The 21,825-nt window shown below is 35.6% G+C and overlaps 1 protein-coding gene across 6 annotated transcripts; it reads right to left on the bottom strand.

The window, feature by feature from the left end:
- Nucleotides 1-2,986: 2,986 nt before the first annotated feature.
- Nucleotides 2,987-16,495, bottom strand: LOC131437979 (gustatory receptor for sugar taste 43a). 6 transcript variants are annotated; one of them, XM_058607694.1, is made up of 13 exons: nt 13,409-13,966; nt 13,258-13,312; nt 8,693-8,825; nt 8,282-8,381; nt 8,098-8,160; nt 5,356-5,499; nt 5,183-5,287; nt 4,162-4,261; nt 4,007-4,103; nt 3,851-3,946; nt 3,513-3,581; nt 3,329-3,418; nt 2,987-3,245 (listed from the first exon to the last, which is right to left on the bottom strand). In XM_058607694.1, exons 1-13 carry the CDS (start codon nt 13,605-13,607, stop codon nt 3,153-3,155), a joined length of 1,344 nt encoding a protein of 447 aa, XP_058463677.1. In that variant the 5' UTR covers nt 13,608-13,966; the 3' UTR covers nt 2,987-3,152. The 6 variants fall into 6 exon arrangements, with proteins under 6 accessions (XP_058463677.1, XP_058463676.1, XP_058463681.1 ...); XM_058607693.1 differs by having other exon boundaries at nt 2,990-3,245; nt 8,273-8,381; nt 13,409-13,965; XM_058607695.1 differs by having other exon boundaries at nt 3,140-3,245; nt 3,305-3,418; nt 8,273-8,381.
- Between the last annotated feature and the right edge of the window lie 5,330 nt (nt 16,496-21,825).

Below are 21,825 nucleotides of genomic sequence, written 5' to 3'. Positions count from 1 at the left end.
TCTACGCAGATGATTTGAAACTGTATCTCGCCGTTCGTAGTGTTGAGGATTGCCAACGACTGGAAGATTTGCTTACAAGGTTCGCAAATTGGTGCAAGGAAAATAAATTCATTATCAATGTAACCAAATGCCAAGTTATCACATTTCATCGGATTCTACGTCCCATTATATTCGACTATAACATTGATGGAACAATTTTATCTAGAGTGACTCAGGTGTGTGATCTTGGTGTACAACTGGATGCAAAATTGACGTTCGATGTCCAACGGTCGCTAGTTATTTCGAAAGCTTCCCGTCAGCTGGGATTCATCTCTAAAATGGCTAAAGACTTCAAAGATCCGCTTTGCTTGAAGGCTTTATATTGCTCACTCGTCCGCCCGATTCTGGAAAATGCTTCAGTAATCTGGTGTCCGTATCAAATATCGTGGAGCCTTAGAATTGAACGTGTTCAGAAACGTTTTGTTCGCATGGCATTACGACATTTGCCTTGGAGAGATCCTGTAAACTTGCCACCATACCCGGACAGATGCCAATTATTGGGAATCGATACTCTACAGCGCCGAAGAAAAATTCAACAGGCATTGACTATTGCGAAATTAATAAACGGGGAGATCGATGCTCCAGAATTGCGTAGCAAAATTAGTTTTCGAGTACCAAGCAGACCATTGCGATATACGACTCTACTTCAAAACGGATTTCACAGGACTTTATTTGGAAGTAACGAACCTATAACTGCGTGCACACGAGCTTTTACTTCTGTTGAAACAATTTTTGAGTTTGATGAGCCTTCCCGTCGCTTCGCAGAAAGAATGAAACGAACTATATTATAAGGACTGTTTTTTTTTCTATGTGTTAATTTATTTCACTTGACGCATTGTAATTACTTTTTGTTTTGTGTTTGTTGTTTAAAATATAGTGGTTTTTGCGCCTGTCTGAGAATGGCATGAAATTTGTTCAACTCATATGGGCTTTTTCCCACTCTGTCGGTTCATTTAGACATATGTCCGATGAACCCAATAAGAAATAAATAAATAAATAAATAAATAAATAAATAAATAAGTGCTGCACTAAATAACCTTTTTCTTATCCAATTTATAACACATAGTATTACAATACTTCTAATTACAAACACTTTGAGCCACATTGAGCTCCCTGTATGCTTTCAAATGTCAGGTACAGACAGATTCTTTTTCGATTATTGTGATACTCTTAGTAATTCTTGTGTCTGGCTATTTACAGAGAATAATAACTAACATTATCATTTTTCAATCTGCATTGAAAAAATTATCGAAAAATTCTGGAAAAATCTAGAATAATTGAAAGAGAAAGTAAACAAAGAGAACGTGTCATTTGCACTTAGGACTTCATCTAATGTTAAGATATAATATAATTGTCCGTGAACTATAGTTCGTATGAATGTTTTACTTTCAATTGAAGCTTTTTGATGTGGAGGGCAAAAAAAATTGTCTGCCAAGAACACTCGAACTATAGCAGCTTCAGTAAACAGAAAAGAATAACATCATAAACATAGCACTAAATTCGATTTTACAAAAAAATTGAAATTGTTTGGATTGTGTATCCTTCTAACATCAAAGAGTGTCGGTCTAACCACCAGTGGGTGGCGGTTTTACCAGCGTTGAAGCGTCACAAAGTTAATCAAGTATTTTTAAAGCACGTTGATTGATAAAATAATTGTTTACCGAAAAACGCGTTTGAAAGAATACTGTATGTCAATGGTTTCCAACCTTTTGATAACGCAAACATAATAGATCCCCGCGGTCCCCACGTTTAAATTACAAATAAACAATTTTTCAATGCTTTACAAAAAAACATGCATTATTAAAATAAAAAGGACCATATGTCATTTAAAATAAACAGGACAATTTCAATAAATATACATATTTTCTTGAATGTATTTGAGTGATATGAAAATTTCGTTTTCTTTTGTGGTTGTAGTTGTATCTTCGTTTTAGTTATAAAAATGTATGTGTTCCCGGGTGGAAGTGGTTTGCAAACCAATAACAAATTTTATCATTAAAATGGAAGGAGCTAACATTATTTAGTTTTAAATAAGTCTTAAAATGTCAAAATTCATAACAAAGTCTGCCTGAGAAAACAGCAACAAAATAAACAATTATGTTGCCAAAAATGAATCAAATCGCTAAAAACAAATCAAACCAAAACACTATGCTGAAGATAGATGTATTCAACCTTTCAATCATTTAGAAACGATTGTAAAGGTTTTCCAAAGTTTAAGCAAATTCTATATCTATTTTTTACATTCATGAAAAAAGGAAAAAGTTTATTTCATGGGTTTCGCATGAATTCGAAACACAAGAATATATACGATTCATTGCTGCAACGAAACAAAAACTGGGCAAACAATCACTGATGATGATAACTAGCTTGTCCACGAGGCCGTGAAGAGATCGAAGAGCAAGAGCAAGAGCAAGATCGAAGGGCGATACTCTTCAAAGGAAAGTAGTATTGTCTAAAATAATTTCGATTGTTCCATCCATTTTGAGCTACTATCACGGAATCAAACTTAAAAGTGTGTTGTCATAAATTGGCTAAATTAAGTAAAGAAATTGAAAAGTCGCACTCAGGACTCAAGTCTCAAATGAGTCGTTTTCCATCATGACAACGCTCATCACATGCATTTTTTGCTACTTATAAAAATCACTGAAGCTGAATCAGAAAGTTATGCCACATCCATAATAACGTTATGTTTATAACCAACCTTGTACTCTCAAATTGCAGTTTACTTCACTCTCTTCAGAACTGTTTAAATCGTGGAACATTAGATTCTAATGAGGATGTCAAAAATCATCAAAAGTATTTGGTGCATGAAACTCTTTAACTTCCCGAGAGATAAGTAAAGTTTGATTTTTAGTCTCTATATTAATTATCTTCAAATATGATGCAAAAATCTGACATATACTATTCATATACACAATTCTGATGCAAGAATATGACATTTATCAACCTAATGTATACAATTATACGTTCACCTAGTTTCAAAGTACTCATGACTGTTTACACTTTGAGCACAATCATTGCTAATACAACATAGAAACATGCACTACGATTTGAAAGCGATAGTCATAATTTATTCAATATATATGTATAAACAAACATAGTGGAATTCTAATTCACGCAGATCGATGTACAGCTCTCATCGGTTTATCATCAGCTTCCTTGAATTGTATCAAAATAACTAGATACGTTGTGATGGCCCCACAATACTATGAATGATACGAAAAATCAATTAATTTATTCAGTCGGAACAATGCCGTTTATCTACATTATGCATTCAAGTGAATCTCACCGATGTAATAATGTGCCTATCAATTGTACACAAGCCACACGCGGTAAATACGGAATGGTTTCCAACAAGTTGACGCCAGAATCCTTCTAACTGCAAAAAGAAACAGTAGCAGCACATGCAATAATTAATACATCCAGTGTTATCAAACACGTTATACTAGTAGATATGGTAACGAAATACATACACGCTCCTTCGTTGACGAGTCCTTACAGGTTCGCATAAGATTGCAAACGATGGTCATCGTTCGTTTCAACTGATTACAAAAGAGAAACTGTTTTATTAAGTTGTTATTATCAATTGGTAGTACATTATTGGTGGATTCAACAGTTGACAAATTTACATATAAAAAATCATGTGTTAAATCTTTAAAATAGAACTCGCATAATCATTCAATTTCCTTGAAGTCATAACAAAAGAGCTATCTTGACATATCCAAAAATCTGTTACAACTCGTACAAGCCAACTTTGCGAAAGTTAATCCGGGAATTTTAATAACTGATAAAACAAAGATTGCGTACTAACCTCAATGTTAGTGATATGGCAAGGCTCGATTGTTAGTAGAAATCGAAAAATATGAATAAATAACCACAATGCTTGTATCCAAGAAAACACAGCATCCTAGAATTGAAATTATTACAATAAAATATTTCAAAATTGACCAAATACTATAATACTTACTTTATCCCCCACAAGCTCGACCAACAGAAAATATGAAGTTGCAACTAAATGGAGTAAACATGATCCCAATACAGCCAACAAAGCTACACCGAATGTGCTGAAAATAATTTAGATTTGGTATTATCCAACTATTGTACATTGGACATAATACTTACTTCGATACCAGTATAACTCCAGTTGATAAAGAAGCGTGAATGTAAGCCAAATCTTCAATTATGCTAGTGGTTGATATAGTGGATCGTGAATTACTGATTGCTAAAAATATATCAACATAATTATTCAAAGACTTGACCACATCACATTTGATAATCGTACGACTTCAAAAGTTTATCAGAAAAAATCACAAAAAACAATCACGAAAGGGTTTGCACGTCAGTAATCGGTTATAGACATTATAATGCTGATACACTCAAAGTCGGAATTGAGCAAAAGACCATTTTTTTAACCATAAAACATTGCGAAATAATATCGAATTGAACAGCACCATTAGGTGTTACCATTACCATTACCAGCATGAATTATGAACGTTTATGAATATAGGTGTCACATTTACTAAGATTTCTCGACGCTGGTTAGTGATTCATTTACCTTCAATGCTAATTTCTTTTTCCCAGGAGCCTAGATAGCCTAGAAATGATAAATGTAAATGTATATATATATATATATATATATATATATATATATATATATATATATATATATATATATATATATATATATATATATATATATATATATATATATATATATATATATATATATATATATATATATATATATATATATATATATATATATATATATATATATATATATATATATATATATATATCACTTATTCTCAGAATTTGGCGGGAAATTGTCATCAGAACATATGATAATTTTATCCTATTACGAAAACGGTGAGAAGCCATGGCAAGGTTGAAATCTCAAAACAACCAGGGGAGCGTGCCCCTCGAGTCAATTTGTTATGATTTTTAAATACTGAATATATATCGGATAAAAGTAACACCAATGGTCAGCTTCGATTAATTAATAACATAATTTTTGAATAGTGTGTTTCCGCTTTGGTAGTAGAAAAACCAATCAATTTTTGCTATGATTTTGACTGATACAAGTATTAGTGGCAAATCAAAAAAGTAATCGATTCAATAATTTTCAAATAACTTTACTTACCATGAGAAATAGTAGTTAAGCCCTTTTTCTGTTCCGATAGGTTATCCAACTTTTCCGAGACGTTGTTGATAGATTGTGTTATTTCAATAACGGGAGTATTGTTGTCTGGAATGATCATAAAAAAAATGAATAAATAAAATAAGTACAATATCAATAAATATTCGACTACTAACATTCCGGAAAAACATGATACAGTGCTACGTTGAGACGCTGGACTCGATTGCTTATCCCCAGTGCTGATTGTGCAAACAAAACGTGAAACATCATCAAAATATAATAGAGTGCGTAGAACGGGCAATAGCCTAACACATTCGCACCTGTGAAAATCATGTCTTATGAGATTATTATTGAAAAGCAGCAGGTATTTCATTGCATTCATAAAATTATTGTTCACTGATTCATCGATTTTATGAATTCTGAAATCATATCTGATAAACTTTTACATCAAATCGAAAATCCATAAATTAAAATTTTTGTTTAATGTTTTTTTTATAGCACGAGATATAAAAAATAATATTGTGAAATAAGGCATCGAAATAATAAAGTATTTGCTTACTTTTATCAAAAATACTATATGCTATATAATAGCAAGACACAGTTTTTAAATTTAGAGACTACCTGATCCATGTTGCATCTTGCAGCGACAGTCGTTTCAAAAACTGAATGCAAATACCTAATGAAATCCGATTTTTCATTCAATGATTATATCCGGTTACTTTATTAAAAGTTACTTAAACGACTTTTTCAAACTATGTTGGACCTATCCGATTTTTGCATTTAATCACTCATATGATCTATGACTTTTTAAATAACATATCATAAATGGGCAATGTGTGTTTTTTTCGGTTTCAAGGATTGTATACAATGGACACCATACACAAATTACACTATGAATCCTTCCAAGTAGGACTTCGAACATACCCGTTTACTGGCTTGGTAGACCTGTATAGTGATTGAACCACCAACCCGGGACATGTTCTCTCTTACACTTATACATACTTGAAGCTCTGAAACCGGTTACTTGGAATAAAACTCTGTTATTCAGTATACTTGTTTTACATTATTATAAATTGGAGACATGAAACATGCTTGAAATAATTTAACAATTTCCTAGTTTGTTCATCGAGATCGAGAATCGTTTCGCCATAACGTTTTCTTTTCGGGCCTGAGACACTATTGAGTTTGCTTGGCAGTTGGTAGCAAAGCCTTTCGAAAGATTTTGTTCATTTTCACGGAATTCAAATTGTCTGTGAATAAGAACAATGTTCCGAAGCCCTTTTATGAGAGGCACCTTCAAACAAGATCCGTAACGGAGTGTTACAGTTAGTTTAAGCAATCTTCTAGTGTTAATATTGCTGACAGTATTTTTCTGTTTCGCAACAATTTAATATTTTTTAAATTTAAATTTTTTTAATGCACGATGAAAAAACATGTACCAAGTAATATTTGACCAATTTTTGATCATCTCACGAATTTCAAAGAAAAAATTCTAAATTCTGGAGGGGCTAGGGTCCAATAGGAGTTTGATAGCACCTATTATCAATCTACGGACAGGACCAGCCTAGAGGCCGTATGGAATCCGGCGGCAAAAAAATGTAGCCAAGAGTAGATCCATAAGGTTAAGCGTCGTCGTTGATCGGTAGTTTGATATTTTTGTATATATTTTATTCGTTTTGAGGCTAGTTACACATGAGCGTTCAGGTTACGAACATTTCGGTTCAGGAATTACAGGGTGATATTCAACAAAAATGTGAAAAAAATGCGCCGAACCTATGAAAATATTGCCACTCACTTTTCTCGGAGATAGCTGAACTGATTTTCACAAACTTAGATTCAAATGAAAGGTCTATTAGTTCTATACAAAGTTCCTGAATTTCTTTTGGATCCGACTTCCGGTTCCGGAATTACAGGGTGATTTGCACCAATTATGCGAAACTTTTCTCGAAGATGGCTGAATTGATTTTTACAAACTTAGATTCAAATGAAAGGCCAAATATGTAAAAATAATGAAACTCACTTTTTTCAGAGATGGCTTTACCTATTGGTCCCATATAAAGCTCATGATTTTCATTTGGATTTGACTTCATGTTCCGGAATTACAGGGTAATATGAAATAAAAAAATTTGAAAATAATGATGCTCACTTTTCTCGGAAACGGCTGAACCGAATTTGACAAATTTAGATTCAAATGAAAGGTTCTAAGGTACCGTAAGAATATTCCAATTTTCATTCGGCCATGCTTCCGGAGGTAGGGGGCATAGTGTAAAAATATCGATTTCAAGAATTATTTTTATCATAGTCTATTTCTTTATATTGGCTAGTTAATTTCTCTAGCTTGCAGACCATGAGAATCTGTAACCAAATAAACCATTGATAGTCCCATGATTGATCTACTGAATTTTATCCGAGTCCGATTCCTGTTCCTTTTTTTCTCAAAATTCAAATCTTCTTAGAGAATCGTAAATAAATTTATCATATTAGTGTATGGTTAAATTAACCGAATGTCACTATACCGATATCCATCTTTCGGTTCCGGAATTACCGACAATAATAATCAAATGTGATGAAACTTCACTCACTTCACTTTCTCACATATGATTGAATAGATTTTCACTAACTTCAATTCAAATGTAGTATATCAGTGTAGTAGTATTATGAAACAGAAATCTTCAAAAGTATTTTCTAAACTTTTTTAAATTGTTGTTTTTCAAAGAATTTCTGCTGTAATATACAGGAGAAAATAAAATGAGAAAGGAATCATTACACTACTAGGTGGATTAAGAAGGCTTCTTCATTGATAATTACCAACAAATTGTTTTTTTAAATAAATATTCCATGAAATCCTGGAAAATCTTCAACACAGCTCATTTTTCCCTCGATTTTGTGTTAAATTCCTTAAGCAACGTTCTACTTACGTGAGTCTTGATTCTCTTCCTTCATTTTATCTGCCACTCGAAACCAGACCCAAATGTCCAAAGCTACAAGATAAAGTAACTTATCACATTAGTTGGTGTTTCTTTCCGAAATGCCTCATGATCATTATTTAGAACGAGAATTAAATTGAAACGCAGAGGTGAAAAATTCTCTTACCCAAAGTACCTGTTATGATAATACCCACAAGAGCCAGCATCGTGAGACCTTTTCGTTTCTTCCTGTCTTGCTTGCCAACATCAACGTACACTGAAAGCATATCGTCTGCCTAGAAATAGTATAAATTAAATTTGGCGTGACGGAACAAAAAAAAAATCACGCGGATGGAAGACGAGGTGAACCCAAAACCGAAAATACGTCATTTCACTACCACCGACATAGCATCGAAGGAAAAAGTTTCGCGAATGGAAACTCGTTGGGGCATGGTAAATTTATTTAATTTGCCAAGCGACAAAGTGTATTAATTTTCACCGTACTACATTCTGTCTACCAGGAAATAATTACTTCGCCAATTAAATTTTATCGTGTTGGATTAATATGCATCCTTCGAAGCTTTGAAATCACTGGAATAGTTCGTACCTCATTTAAACGTTGATTAAGTTCTCTGACGAACTGGAGTCCATATATGCCACAAAATACTCCACATATGCAAGCTGATACCACAACGGACACATCCAGAGTAGTTACAACCTTCGAGGTTGCCGTCTTCATCCTGAGAACAAAACTTTCCAAGTGAAATTAGATTTAAAGGTAGCGTAGATTTTTTGAAATATTTTGATGATCTGTTATACACTTATAACATATATAGTTTTACCAAATGTCCAAACTACAACGAAAATATATTAAGTACTAATTTAATGCTAAACAAAAACTTAAAGAAATCTAAATTGTTAGTGATTTGAGCTGAAAAGTGAAACGAGTACATTATGCGTTTTGATTTTTTTTTATACATAGGCGGAAGTGGCTCAAATGAAAATTCCACCTACGACTTACTTACAAAACCTATCAAGAGGACATTTTGTTTCGTATTTAAACGGTTGTCAATCGTCGAGTTATGTGAATCGAAGCTGTTTGGGAATCGACATATAAATTCGTGTGAGTGACTGAATTCAAAGATCGGATAAGTGCAACTTAGTTTAGAAAACTTGAAGAAGTATTTTTGAATGCAAAAATACTTACCTGGGTTTCCCAAACTAAGTGGCACTTAACTGACATTTACATTCAGCAGTTCGTATAAGCAATTCAAGTAGATCGTACTCGTCAACGTTTGGTTATCTCAGAGAAATCGATATCTAGGTCCTTTGAATTGCTCTTTAATCATAATGACGGTAAATCAACATCACATGCCTTTTTGTAGATTATGCACTGACAAGTCGAAAGCAAAAGGGAAAGAAAATTTAAACGAAAAAACAATTGTTATTATTCATTGGTGGAATATTATAAATATATCAAAATCCACTTTTAATTACTTGATACATTACACCATAGGGTATATGTCTTTTTTTTTAAGCTAACAATATATAATTAATCGAGTTTAAATTGAATTCAACTGCAGGTTTTAGGAAATAGAAAATGTGTAAAGAATCAAAATTCAACAGAAAAAAATTCAGCCAAATTCACCCATTCAAAGTTTCAGGAAATCGAATAATATATATTTATCTTTTCCATGTTCATTTTATTCAATTCCAATACCATATCCAGATGCATGAACCTGCCTCTTAACACTACTCAAAAGGTCTTGTACAACGCTTGGACCAATATTTTGTTTACTCTGAAATCCATTTTTTCTTCATCTTCCTCTGATTTAACTTCCTCAGGATTTTTCCGACGCATCTGCTTCATGATGGCCCCGTGTTTCTCATTTCGCCGTAGTCTCGGTGCATTAGGGAGACTGAAGTTCCAAAACATTTTTCTGTTCACTAGTTTTTCGTTGGAGCTGTTAGGAGAACAGTACTATTAGTGATCTTTCTAGTAATGGCACGAGGCTAAATCCGGCCATGATGCATGCATGGTGAAAAGGCATTGTATGTCCTCAGAAGTGGGAGAAGACTCTTGTGAAGGCATATCTCTATATATGCCTAGCCGTTAATCGTCCCGGTCGTCAAAGGGTGAGATAACTAAGTCACCACAAGTTCTTTTCTCAAGCCCATCCGTGTATCCATGATGACATTTGGTCAATAGACTGCATCGACTGGGTGCTATCGGCTTATGCGTTAGTTGCAGAATGAGAGGGTACAAAATAGCTTATGAGTTGCAGCTCATCCGACCTTGCAATATTTATCAAGATATATTGCAACATATCATGCCGTTTTGCACTACATAATATTATATTATATTATATTATATTATATTATATTATATTATATTATATTATATTATATTATATTATATTATATTATATTATATTATATTATATTATATTATATTATATTATATTATATTATATTATATTATATTATATTATATTATATTATATTCATTTATGAACTGGATACTATAATAGGAAAATCATATTTGCCCTCGAAATGCGCGTAAGTGTTTCTGCTTAAGAATAACATGAATGAATTAATCAATGTACTACTGTCTATCCGCATTCTCTGGCAAATCCTTGAAATAATGGTGGCTTCACAATGCATCACATCACCTGTCCGTTGATCGCCGCGGTTGTCTATTTTTATAAAAATCGGTCCAATCATCTCTGAAGAATAGATGTGAGTTTTTCTATGGAGTATTTTGACCACTAATTCTAGTCAGGGCCGCCAAGAGAGGACGGGGGAAAGGAAGGAATCTCCCCGGGCCCGGACTTTTTCAGGGGGCCCGGAAATTCGAAAATTCAAAATTGTTTTTTAATTTTTCGTGACAAAACAAAAAATCAAAAATTGAAACAAATTTGGCTTGCGAATTGTTTTGTTTAAATAATGTACTTTAAGGTCTTTTTTATGCGGTTTTTTATGCGACTTTTTTATGCGAATTTTCAGAGTTATGCGGTTTTTCTATGAGAATTTTCAGAGTAATGCGATTTTCTTCTTTGCGTTTTTTTAAGCGAAGTTTCAGAGTTATGCGGTTTTTTATGCGAATTCTCAGAGTTATGCGGTTTTTTAAGCGGTACGTAAACTCGCATAATAAAAGACTTCAGTGTATTTAAAAATCTCTTGATTCGATGATATTCCTATGCTCACAATGTTTTGCCTTTCTCATATAGAAAGGTTTGTTTTGTTTATTTTATTGTGCAAGGTTGTGCAATCACTGTGAAAACGAGTTTTTAACCGAGGTCCGGAGAGCCGAATGTCATATACCATTTGACTCAGCTCGACGAACTGAGCGAATGTGTGTGTGTGGAAATTAAAGGCATTGTAGTCTCATAGGTTGCTATTGAATTTCATCTGGATCCGACTTCCGGTTACGGAGTTATAGGGCAAATTGTGTTAAATATTGTATACCGTCACTTAAACCGGTGAAACAAAGTACGCAAACAAATTTCTAAACTGGTCTCAAAACTACACACATCGATAGCCATTATCAGTAGGCAGCTAAATAAACAGATTCTGGCTATATATGGTTTCCGGTTTTCGATTAACGACGGGAGAAAATAGTTCTACGCTCAAAAGTGGATCTCACTCACTTTTCTCAGAGTTTGCGATATTTCCAATCTTAGGGTCAAATGAAAGGTTGGGTCTCATGGTCTTACAAAAATATTACTGCATATTTTCGGATTCAACAGAAATTTAAACCGTTGTTTAGAGTACGATGGTAAAATCGTATAAAAATTTCAAAATTTGAATAACTTCGTTTTTTTAAGGATGACCTACGAAAACAAAGCACTGTTTCATTCTGTAGGTTATACTAGTTAATGCACAAACAATCCCTTGGTTTCTTCCAAAAATCGAAGAGAAACATTTTGAAAAGAATACCATAATATTATGTATATGAGAAAGGCATCATTACACCACTAGGTGGATTAAAACAGGTTTTTTAATTCTAATGTTTAAGGAGCCGTAATATTGCAGTTCCTCCGGGCCCGAATTTTCTCTCGGCGACCTGCTTCCAGTGTTACCGGAACTGGTAATCAGGGATAGAAGCATCCAAATTGAGTTCGACTGGATGAGATTTGTCCAGAGTCATATACCAGACTCAATTTAACGAGTATCAGGTTGATGGGACGGGAATAGCGTAATGGGTAAGTTGATGCTCTTCAAGCAGTCTGCATGGGTTCGATTCCAAGGTCATAACAGTAAACTGAGCGCAGAGAATTTACTGCAGAGCTCGTGTTATTATTAGAATAAATGAAATTCCACTCGGCATTATATATAAATGTTGACTTAACTGTGAGTGCAGTTTAACTAAGCTAACTTTCGGCAGTAAACTCTTATGGACGGGTGAACAAACAAACAACAAACAAAAATATATCATCATCTAAAAAGCTGACTCAGCGCTTTTCTATAGGATTCGTTGAAATATGACATGAAATAAATTTTTAAATTTGAAAGTAACGTGCACTACATGTTCAAATTTGCTTCTATTCATTTCACTGTATTTTACTTTGCGGATTTGGTTTATGGGAAGTTACAACTAATATTATACGTTACTTTACACTTTATTTATACGAATCAATAAGTTATTGGGAAATTTTCAGCAAACGTACTAATCCTAAACAAGGTTACGTTATTTTGCGTGTTTGTTGAAAAATTCCCTATTTTGAAAGATATAATTCTAACTTTAACTCACTCACTAAATTATTATTGTCGAGTTTAAGCGAAATTATGCTGAAATTTGACGAGCTGGAATTTCAGCTCATACATCCTGCAAAAATCAAAACGCCTAAATTAATGACAGCATTTCACAAAAATTTCAGTGATTATGATGTAACTAATGAATGCCTTGGCATTCATTGCTTATTACTGCATTTACAGCAAACGGTGTTTTACTGAATTAGTTACAGAAAATTATTTTGTTGAAACAAATACGAAAGTTTGGTGTGCAGAGAAGTACTTTTTCTAACATAAGAATAAGATTTTCAATTATCAGCTGAAAATATGTACATCTTATAATCAAGTTATGTTATAGAACACTCCAATGAAAAATATAACAATAATATATCAGTGTTCCATCGTTAATTTTAATGGATTTGCCATACACTAACTTACCGTATCGGCTTTTTAGAGTTTAGATCGAAGAAAATGCCTTTAAACGTTAATCCAGCTGTGAAAAAGCGGACCGAAATTCGAAAGTATGAAACCCTGTGTCATTAGCTTTTATATGTATCTGATAACGCTCACATCGGATATATATATATACCTAAACAGAACACGACACACAAGCCGTAAAATACCAGGAACAGATTTCGCTTGTAATCCACAATTTGTCCCTTAGATGTTCGTTTTACTACATACGGAGCAAGCCCAAAAATGCGACTTATATAAAACACTATTTTTGTCGATTCGGATATCTCCATTATGTCTGGCCGTTTATCCTCGAGAATTAGTGGTAATAGCATGCAGAGTAACCAACATAATTGATACTCAAAAAATCCTTTTTTTACCACATCATGGAATGGTTGTTTTAAAATATAATTTCACACTAACATTAAGCTCACACATCTTTCTATCGACGCGAATCTCATATGCAATACACGTGTTCCTAATTAAATGCTATAGAAACGGTACCATCACCGTTGCTATTATTGGCAGAAGATCCCAAAAGATTTTTCTAACACCATGTAATCCAACTTATCCAACTATCCTATTAGTGAAGAGAGGCGTTGAAAATTTCACAGAATCTGTGTAGTTTTGATTTAACCAATCATTCATTCGAACACAGCAGGTGTTCCCGTATAAATAACTTAAGATTGAATGATTGGCTTGCCACTCGTATTGTGGGCTTTTATAGGATTAGATGAAATCTAGAACTGATATATCGTTATGCCAATATCCTTTTCCATTTCCCACTTCAAAACTGTTTGCTTTGTTGTCACAAACAGTCTTCCAATTCAATATACTACAATCTGAAGCGGAACAAGTTCGTATACCTACTGTGGCATATTTATATGCTTCTGCATTAGACACTTAGAAATAAGTGGCTTGTTTACATTTGTGTTGCTATATCAGGCTAATCTCTATAAGCCGTTAATGGAAAACTATCTGAAGGGCTTTGATTGTCCAAGTTGTTTTCCTCTATGCTTGCTGTCGTGGCATCGCGCCAAGTGAATAAATGCTACAGAAATGTGCTGCCTTTCATGAATAGATGAAGATGAAGAACTTCAGGTATCAAGATAAATTCGGACTTGTTAGCACGACCTCTTAGTACCAATGAAAACTTCCAGAATTGTAAGTTCAAGTTTAAGTTTGCACGCCAGTAGTACATTACCTCACTGTTGGAAAATAATTCCGATAACCAGGCCCGTACCCAGGATTTCGTTTCAGGAGGGGCCCAAAGATAAAAAATAATGTTACTGAAGATTGCTTATGTAGCTAATTCTCGGTGTGCCTTTTATGAGTGTTTTTAACGTACACTTTAAACTTCTCCACTGGAACTGTTATTGTATTACATTATTGTCTGAGACCATCTAAATAATTATATATCTGTTTTTAATTTCGGGAGGGGCCCGGGCCCCTTGGGCCCCCCCTCTGGGTACGTGACTGCCGATAACCATTTGAATTGAACTGCTAGTTCTGCATAACAGTTCCCATCGTCCCCTAAAACATTACTATCGGAAACATTCTTCTTGAAATTAGCAGGAAATTGAGGATGTTATGATTCCAAATTGGCTTAACAAGAATGTGTGTAATCGATCAAACTTAAAAATATTAAATCATGTTTCTTTTATAAATTCATGCAGAATATCGAAAAATAAATATTTATTCAAGCTCTTTCAAAACAGTTACAATAGCACAATATGTTTTTTTAAAAGTACTTTAAACCTTTTCCTAATAACATACCAAAGTATGGTTCAAATTAACAGAACACGTACTTGAAAAATTGAGATCTTAAATGTGTAAGACTGATTTGAATACCTTGCTTGAATTGCTGTCACATGAAAATTTAATATTTGTGGAAAGTGATACATTTGAAAGAGTAGATGAGCCAACAACCGAACCACAGCCATCTACATCGCGACACGATTTGGGGGAAATACCGATGAAGTGCTACGAGGTGCTACAATATTTCGACAGACTTGATATCAGCAGACCAATGCCTTCTTCTTATTCTTCTTCTTCTTCACTTCTGGTGGCGTCACCTCACTTGAGATGACGCCGATTGATGGCACAACGATTTAGCTATATTGCCAGTTAGTTTTCGTTTATAGTCCAATGGACTTCCTTTTCACTGGACTACAAGTGAAACCCTCGCTATGTGACAACGTGGAGTTACCGAAGTACGGATGAAAATCGAATTTTCACCGCACTAACACGATACGACGTGTTCACTCGTTGAGGGTTTCACCGGAAGTCCAGACCAATGCCAGGAATGAGAGATTAGGTCTAAGTCAAACCGAATGGTAGCCGACAACACATACCAAAACCTTCTTTAATCCACCTAGTGGTGTAATGATGCCTTTTTCATATTATATTTCCAAAAATATCACAAGACACATAAAAAAATATGAGTATTACTAGTGACATAATTCTACAAACGAGTTTCTCGTTTTAGAGTTGTTGACCACTATTTCCGGTACTTCTGGAACCGGGAACTTGGAACCAGTATAGCCGAAATCGGTTCGTTTAGTATGTAACTAATATAGCCTACAAATTGAATCAGGTTTGAGCCAAATCCAGATGAATGTTACCCTTTATTGCATCGTCACTCTAAATGACGGTGTGCAATTTTAAACACACTTTATCCTATGAAAGCATGATGGAATTCAATTGCAACCTAAGGGACTATGAGATTGTTTACCTCGTGCTAGAACAAATTATGCATATAACGAACCTTTCCTCAGCATGTGTCGCCTTTTCAATCGCTGTTCAGATGTTTTCGATTTCCACTTGTCGCGTACTACTGCAAAAAAACGTTTCCGGAATACTCTCTCTAGTTAGCTTTAATTCTATTTACGATCTCAGAGACAGGCACAGTTAGAGTTTTCATGTTACTTTTCCCGGCTCCAAACAAACAAACAAACGATTGTTTCGTAATCACTTGTCAGATTAGCCTTACGGTCAGTATTTGTTTTGTAACCGACAATATTGTTTTTTCGTTCAACCCCCACTTCGTCTCTCCACCATCTTCATTGGACACTAACTAGATTTGCTCGCAGAAATTAACCCGGTCGTCCCTTTCTCTTTTTCTTTGTCTATCACCATGCTTTCTTCGATCACTAATTAGATCTACATGCCGATTCTAACATCGTCGTTTTCTTTTCCTTCCACCACCTTTTTAGTCACTAATTAGATCTACATGCCGATTCTAACATCGTCGTTAGTCCACGCTCCTTTACCACCTCCTCCACCAACCCTGGTACTCCATTCGCCTACCCACTTTTTTCTTCTCTCTCACCTTTTAAAAAAGAGCACTATTACTGCCATCCAATGCTTGGTGTCATCAACTAGTTATAGGATTATAGATTAAGTTTTCATTGTTAGTTTTAATTGTTAGTTTTTATTGTTAGTTCTAATTGTTAGTGTTAAGTCCAAATGTATCTGTTGGATCATTGTAATCTGTTGATACTGATGAGGAGGTTTTATGCCTGCTGGAGAGAGAGATTGCTAAATTTCATCTCCATCGGGCTTTTCCCTGCTCCCAAATAAATAAATAAATAAATAAATAAATAAATAAATATTTTATGAGTGCACACACACACACACACACACACCAGTTAACGCTGCTAACTAGGCACTAGAGGTTAGCAAAGTAACGATTGGATGGTCAAAATGCACATTGAAAGCCACTCCACAGATAAATAGGCTAGCGGAGAGATGCTTTAAATGTTTGGCCTTTGGTAATCGGGCAGGGGCTTGTAAAGGCCCGAACAGATCCAAAATGTGTTGAAAATGCGAGGAGACGGGTCATGTTGCGAGAGACTGCACGCAGAAACCAAACCGGCCGGATAGCGGATCAGAGAACACTGATTACGGCTTGTGCCGCTACAATGCCGTGAAAACTGGAGCCAAAGAATAGACGACGTCCAGCTTACTGGTGGAATGAGACGCTCAGCACGCTACGCGCTGCTTGTCTCAGAGCTAGGAGGCAGTTTCAGAGAGCATGGAGCCAGACAGAGAGGAGCGTTTGGTAGCGTTTCGGGAAGCTAGGGCTGCTTTTAGGCGCGAGATCAAGCCTAGCAAATCGAATTGCTACAAGGAGCTGTGCCGAGAAGCAGATGCTAATCTCTGGGGGGATGCGTACCGAGTCGTGATGGCAAAGATCAAGGGGCCGTCGATACCTGCTGAAATGTGTCCGGACAAGCTGAAGGTAATCGTAGAATCTCTTTCCGAAGCACGACCCGACTTAATGGCCGCCAACCGTCGATGAGACACCACAACACGTGCTATTCGAATGCCCTAGATTCGAGGAAGTACGTAGGGAAATGCACAACGTGCGAGTGGACAACGTCGTTGAAAAGATGTGTCGCAAGGAAAGCACATGGAACGTGGTCGACACAGCAGTCACACGGATACTTTCTGAGATGCAGAGGAAGTGGCGGCACGGCCAGCGAATCGACGCTGGCCGCCAGAATTGATATCGGACTCTGGAGAACAACAGCAACACACCAAATAACAGAAGACAGCAACAGCAGAAGTTTTCAAGTGGAAGTAGCATAGGAAAATTGTGAAAAAATACTCATGACATTTAAAATTTTCACTAATCGCACTGTAATACCGGAACCGGAAGTCGGATCTGGATCAACTTTCCGAAGACGTTTTAAGGAATTTCAATACCTTTTATTTACTTCTTAGTTTGTGAAAATCGGTTAATAAATTTCCGAGGAAATTGAGTGCGCATATTTTCATTACTTTTGCATTTTGTATGAGGCCATAAGACCTTTCGTTTGAATCTATGTTTGTGGAAATCGGTTCAGGCATCTATGAGAAACGTGTGCGACTATTTTTTCCGTTTTTTGGTGCATATCACCCTGTAATTCCAGAACCAGAAGTCGGATCGGGATAAAATTTAATAGCAGTCCATAGCAGGGACCACAAGTACCATTGTCACATATGTACACACACGCATGCTGTGATCTCGACGAACTGAATCGAATGGTATATGACACTCGGCCATCCGGGCCTCCTTTCAAAAGTCGGTTTTCACAGTGATTGCATAGCCTTTCTATATGAGAAAGGCAAAACCCTTCTTAATCCACTTGTCGAAGATATTAGATCTGTATCTCTAACCGTTTTCATATTAGAATGATTTAAATTAGAATCATTTTTAAAACTTAGGATGGATGAACGTCATATACCAATAGAATGTTTGTATGCGTGTTTATCACACTTTTTTGCACGGACTTTTTTCGGAAATGGTTCAACTAATGTTCCCAAACTTAGTTTCAAAGGGCTTAGGAACCTAAAGAAAATTCCTAAATTTAATTTTCATTATAAGCGCAAAAAAATCAATTTCAAAAGTGTTTCTTATAAGTGACCATGCAAAAGGAACCGGACTGTTTAGTAAAATGTTTTAACTTACAGATGTTTTAAGTTGATAGCCAAACAAACTTATTTCGGCAAAACCAGTTTCCGGTTACGCAAGTGCAAAAAAAAGTTGGTTGATTGGAAATCTGGTGGTGATCATTGTTTTGAAAGTATTGGAAAAATACATATTTATATTTACGAATATCACATTACAGTTTTAGATGTCGTGTATTATTTGGAAAGGTAATGATGTCAGTGTTTTTGTTTGCTTTGTTTTTCAGAAAAATTATGGGATCGGATGTTATTAACATAGAAGTCACCAGAACAGATCTCCTAAATTAACTGTTGAATTTTATTGTATTATTTTTTTTTAATTTTTTCGAATGCATTTGTTTCTCATTTCTGCTGCTTCTTCTGAGAACATTCCATTTGGAAGAATTTCATACTGTACAGTAGCCGCTACATGCACGAGTAATTTGTGTTCAGTTGGTAACAATGCGTGTAATAGTTTGTAATTTTTCAACATGCTGTTCGAAACCATTATTGGAGTAATGATCAAGCAACAATTCATCCGTTGAAAATTTAAACTTTAAGTGTATTTGTGATATCAGAAGTTCTTAAACATGATACAATTGCGGTTTAAGTATTTATTTCAAACTTACTGTCATTTTTAAAAGACAAATTTCAAGTCCAACAAGCAGAATTTATATCAGATGGAGCTGCCTCACAGTACCAGAACAGAAAAAAATTCTGCCAGTCTTTGAAAATTTGAATTAATATATAACATTGATACTGGATTTTGTTCTGCAACATCTCATGGTAAAGGACCATGTGATGCAAACGGAGGTAATTTATAGTAAATGAAGACAAACACGAGAAAAGGTCAAAAGAGAGTTTCTCTTTGTTTACTTTCTCTTCCGAGTATTACTAGTATTAGGACAAAAGCAAAAACCATCAACTTTCGATATAAACTGTAGAATTTGCTGGAAATTACTGGAATTTACCGTAATAATTGAAAGAGTAAGTAAACCAAGAGAAACTGTCATTTGCATTTGGGGCTTTTTCTAATGTTTATCGAGAAATGATTCGATGTGAAAGCAAAAATACATATACATCCCATCATAACTGCCAAACAATTATATGAATGTGCTGAGTAGAGATGTCGAGATTAATTCACGACTGTCATTTTTTACGTATCAGAAGAAGAATACGAACGGATTGTGATCAAGTGAAGTATCGTTTATCAGAATACCAAAAAGATTTTAGTCACACATAAATACTATTCTTTTGTTCCAATTACAGAAACCACTATCGGCACAGAACTTTTTTTTATTCAATAACATATATTAAGGCACACTGCGTTAAGCTATAAGATGCCGAGGGCATTTTTATACTACTTAAAATTAGAGTAAATTAGTATCTTCACTTTCTTGATCATATTTTCCAACTAGTCATCGGTGGAGGCTGGTCGGTTGGTGACGTTGGTGCCTGGTGACGATGGTATGCATCGATGGTGGTTACATTCTTCGTGTGGGTCCGCGGGAAACACCCCCGGGCAACAAGAACCCGGCGGGTGGCCCGCATGTTGATCGTCGACTAGGCCCTCCGAGGTGGTGAATTTTGCGGAAAAGAAGGAGTGAAATAGAGAGAAATAAATGTTGTTGAAAAAAGGGGTTAGAAAGCGAAATTACTTAGGTCAGCGAAAAGATCTAATTAGTTCACGTCGAGATAGTGAAGAGACGAAAGAAGGGGGAGCAAAAAAAAATTAGTGTCAGCACAAGATCTTGTTAGTTCCGAAAAAGATGGTGAACACATGTTGGATGAGGAGTTGTGAGCGGATGTTAGAATCGAAGTTGAATTGAAATATCATCGGAGGATAGCAGAACACAGATCAGACTTGTAAGTTGATGTTTTTTATGAACTGGTACAAGAGTGACATATACGGAAAGTCTCGATGGGCCAAAACGTCTCGTACTGGAACCCCGGGTGATATACCTCGGGCCCGAAGAGAGGCTGCGATCTGCCGCCACAATACTCGGTACATGCCCAGATAATATGTTCAATGTCGTGATAACCCTTACCGCAAGTGCAGAGACCGCTCTCCACGAGACCTATACGCCGGAGGTGTGCATTCAAAGTGTGGTGATTAGACATAAGCCGGGACATGACACGTATGAAATCTCGACCCACATTCATCCCTCTGAACCAAGGTTTCGTCGATACCTTCGGGATAATGGTGTGTAACCATCGTCCCAGCTCCCTATTACTCCATGATGTTTGCCAACTTTCGAGAGTCCTTCGACGAGATATACTGAAAAATTCGTTGAAGCAAATTGGTCTTTCGTAAATTTCACCATCTAATACGCCCGCCTTGTTCAATGAGTCTGCCTTTTCGTTGCCCGGAATAGAGCAATGCGAAGGGACCCAGACTAAGGAAATTTGATAAGACCGTCGAGATAAAGCTCTCAAGTGTTCCCGTATTTTCCCCAGGAAATATGGGGGATGCTTTTCTGGCTTCATTGCCCGGATAGCCTCTATTGAACTTAAACTGTCCGTGACAATGAAGTAATGGCGAGGTTTCAATGATCCCAAGGATATACTGAATAGCAGCTAATTCTGCGACGTAAACTGAAGCAGGATCACTGAGTTTGTATGAAGCGGTGATGTTTTTGTTGAAGATACCGCAGCCCGTGGACCCGTTGAGATTTGATCCGTCAGTGTAGAACATCTTTTCACAGTCGACTGCTCTAAACTTATTGTAAAAAATATTAGGGGTCACTTGAGGGCGTATGTGATCCGGAATTCCACGAATCTCTTCTTTCATGGATGTGTAGAAAAACACAGTAGAATCAGAAGTATCCAAGAAATGAGCACGGTTGGAAGCAAGCGAAGAAGGATTAATATTCTGAGCCATGTAATCAAAATACAAGGACATAAAACGGGTTTGAGAATTAAGCTCGACAAGCCTTTCGAAGTTTTCAATCACCATCGGATTCAAGATATCGCATCGGATTAGCAATCGATATGAGAGATCCCAGAATCGGTTTTTCAACGGTAAGACGCCCGCCAGAACTTCGAGACTCATCGTATGAGTCGACTGCATGCAACCTAGGGCAATACGCAAACAACGATACTGAATTCTTTCCAGTTTAA

This window comes from Malaya genurostris, chromosome 3 (assembly GCF_030247185.1).
Source record: "Malaya genurostris strain Urasoe2022 chromosome 3, Malgen_1.1, whole genome shotgun sequence".
NCBI classification, from domain to species: domain Eukaryota; kingdom Metazoa; phylum Arthropoda; class Insecta; order Diptera; family Culicidae; genus Malaya; species Malaya genurostris.
This window is presented reverse-complemented; position numbering and strand designations above follow the sequence as displayed.

Excerpts from the sequence above, each read along its gene's own strand:
- LOC131437979 (XM_058607693.1), bottom strand. The coding sequence starts at position 13,607 with ATGCTATTACCACTAATTCTCGAGGATAAACGGCCAGACATAATGGAG. Across the intron at positions 8,161-8,272 it reads TATCATAACAGGTACTTTGG|CTTTGGACATTTGGGTCTGG; the intron begins GTAAGAGAATTT and ends TTTATCTTGTAG. Across the intron at positions 3,419-3,512 it reads ACTCGTCAACGAAGGAGCGT|TTAGAAGGATTCTGGCGTCA; the intron begins GTATGTATTTCG and ends TTCTTTTTGCAG.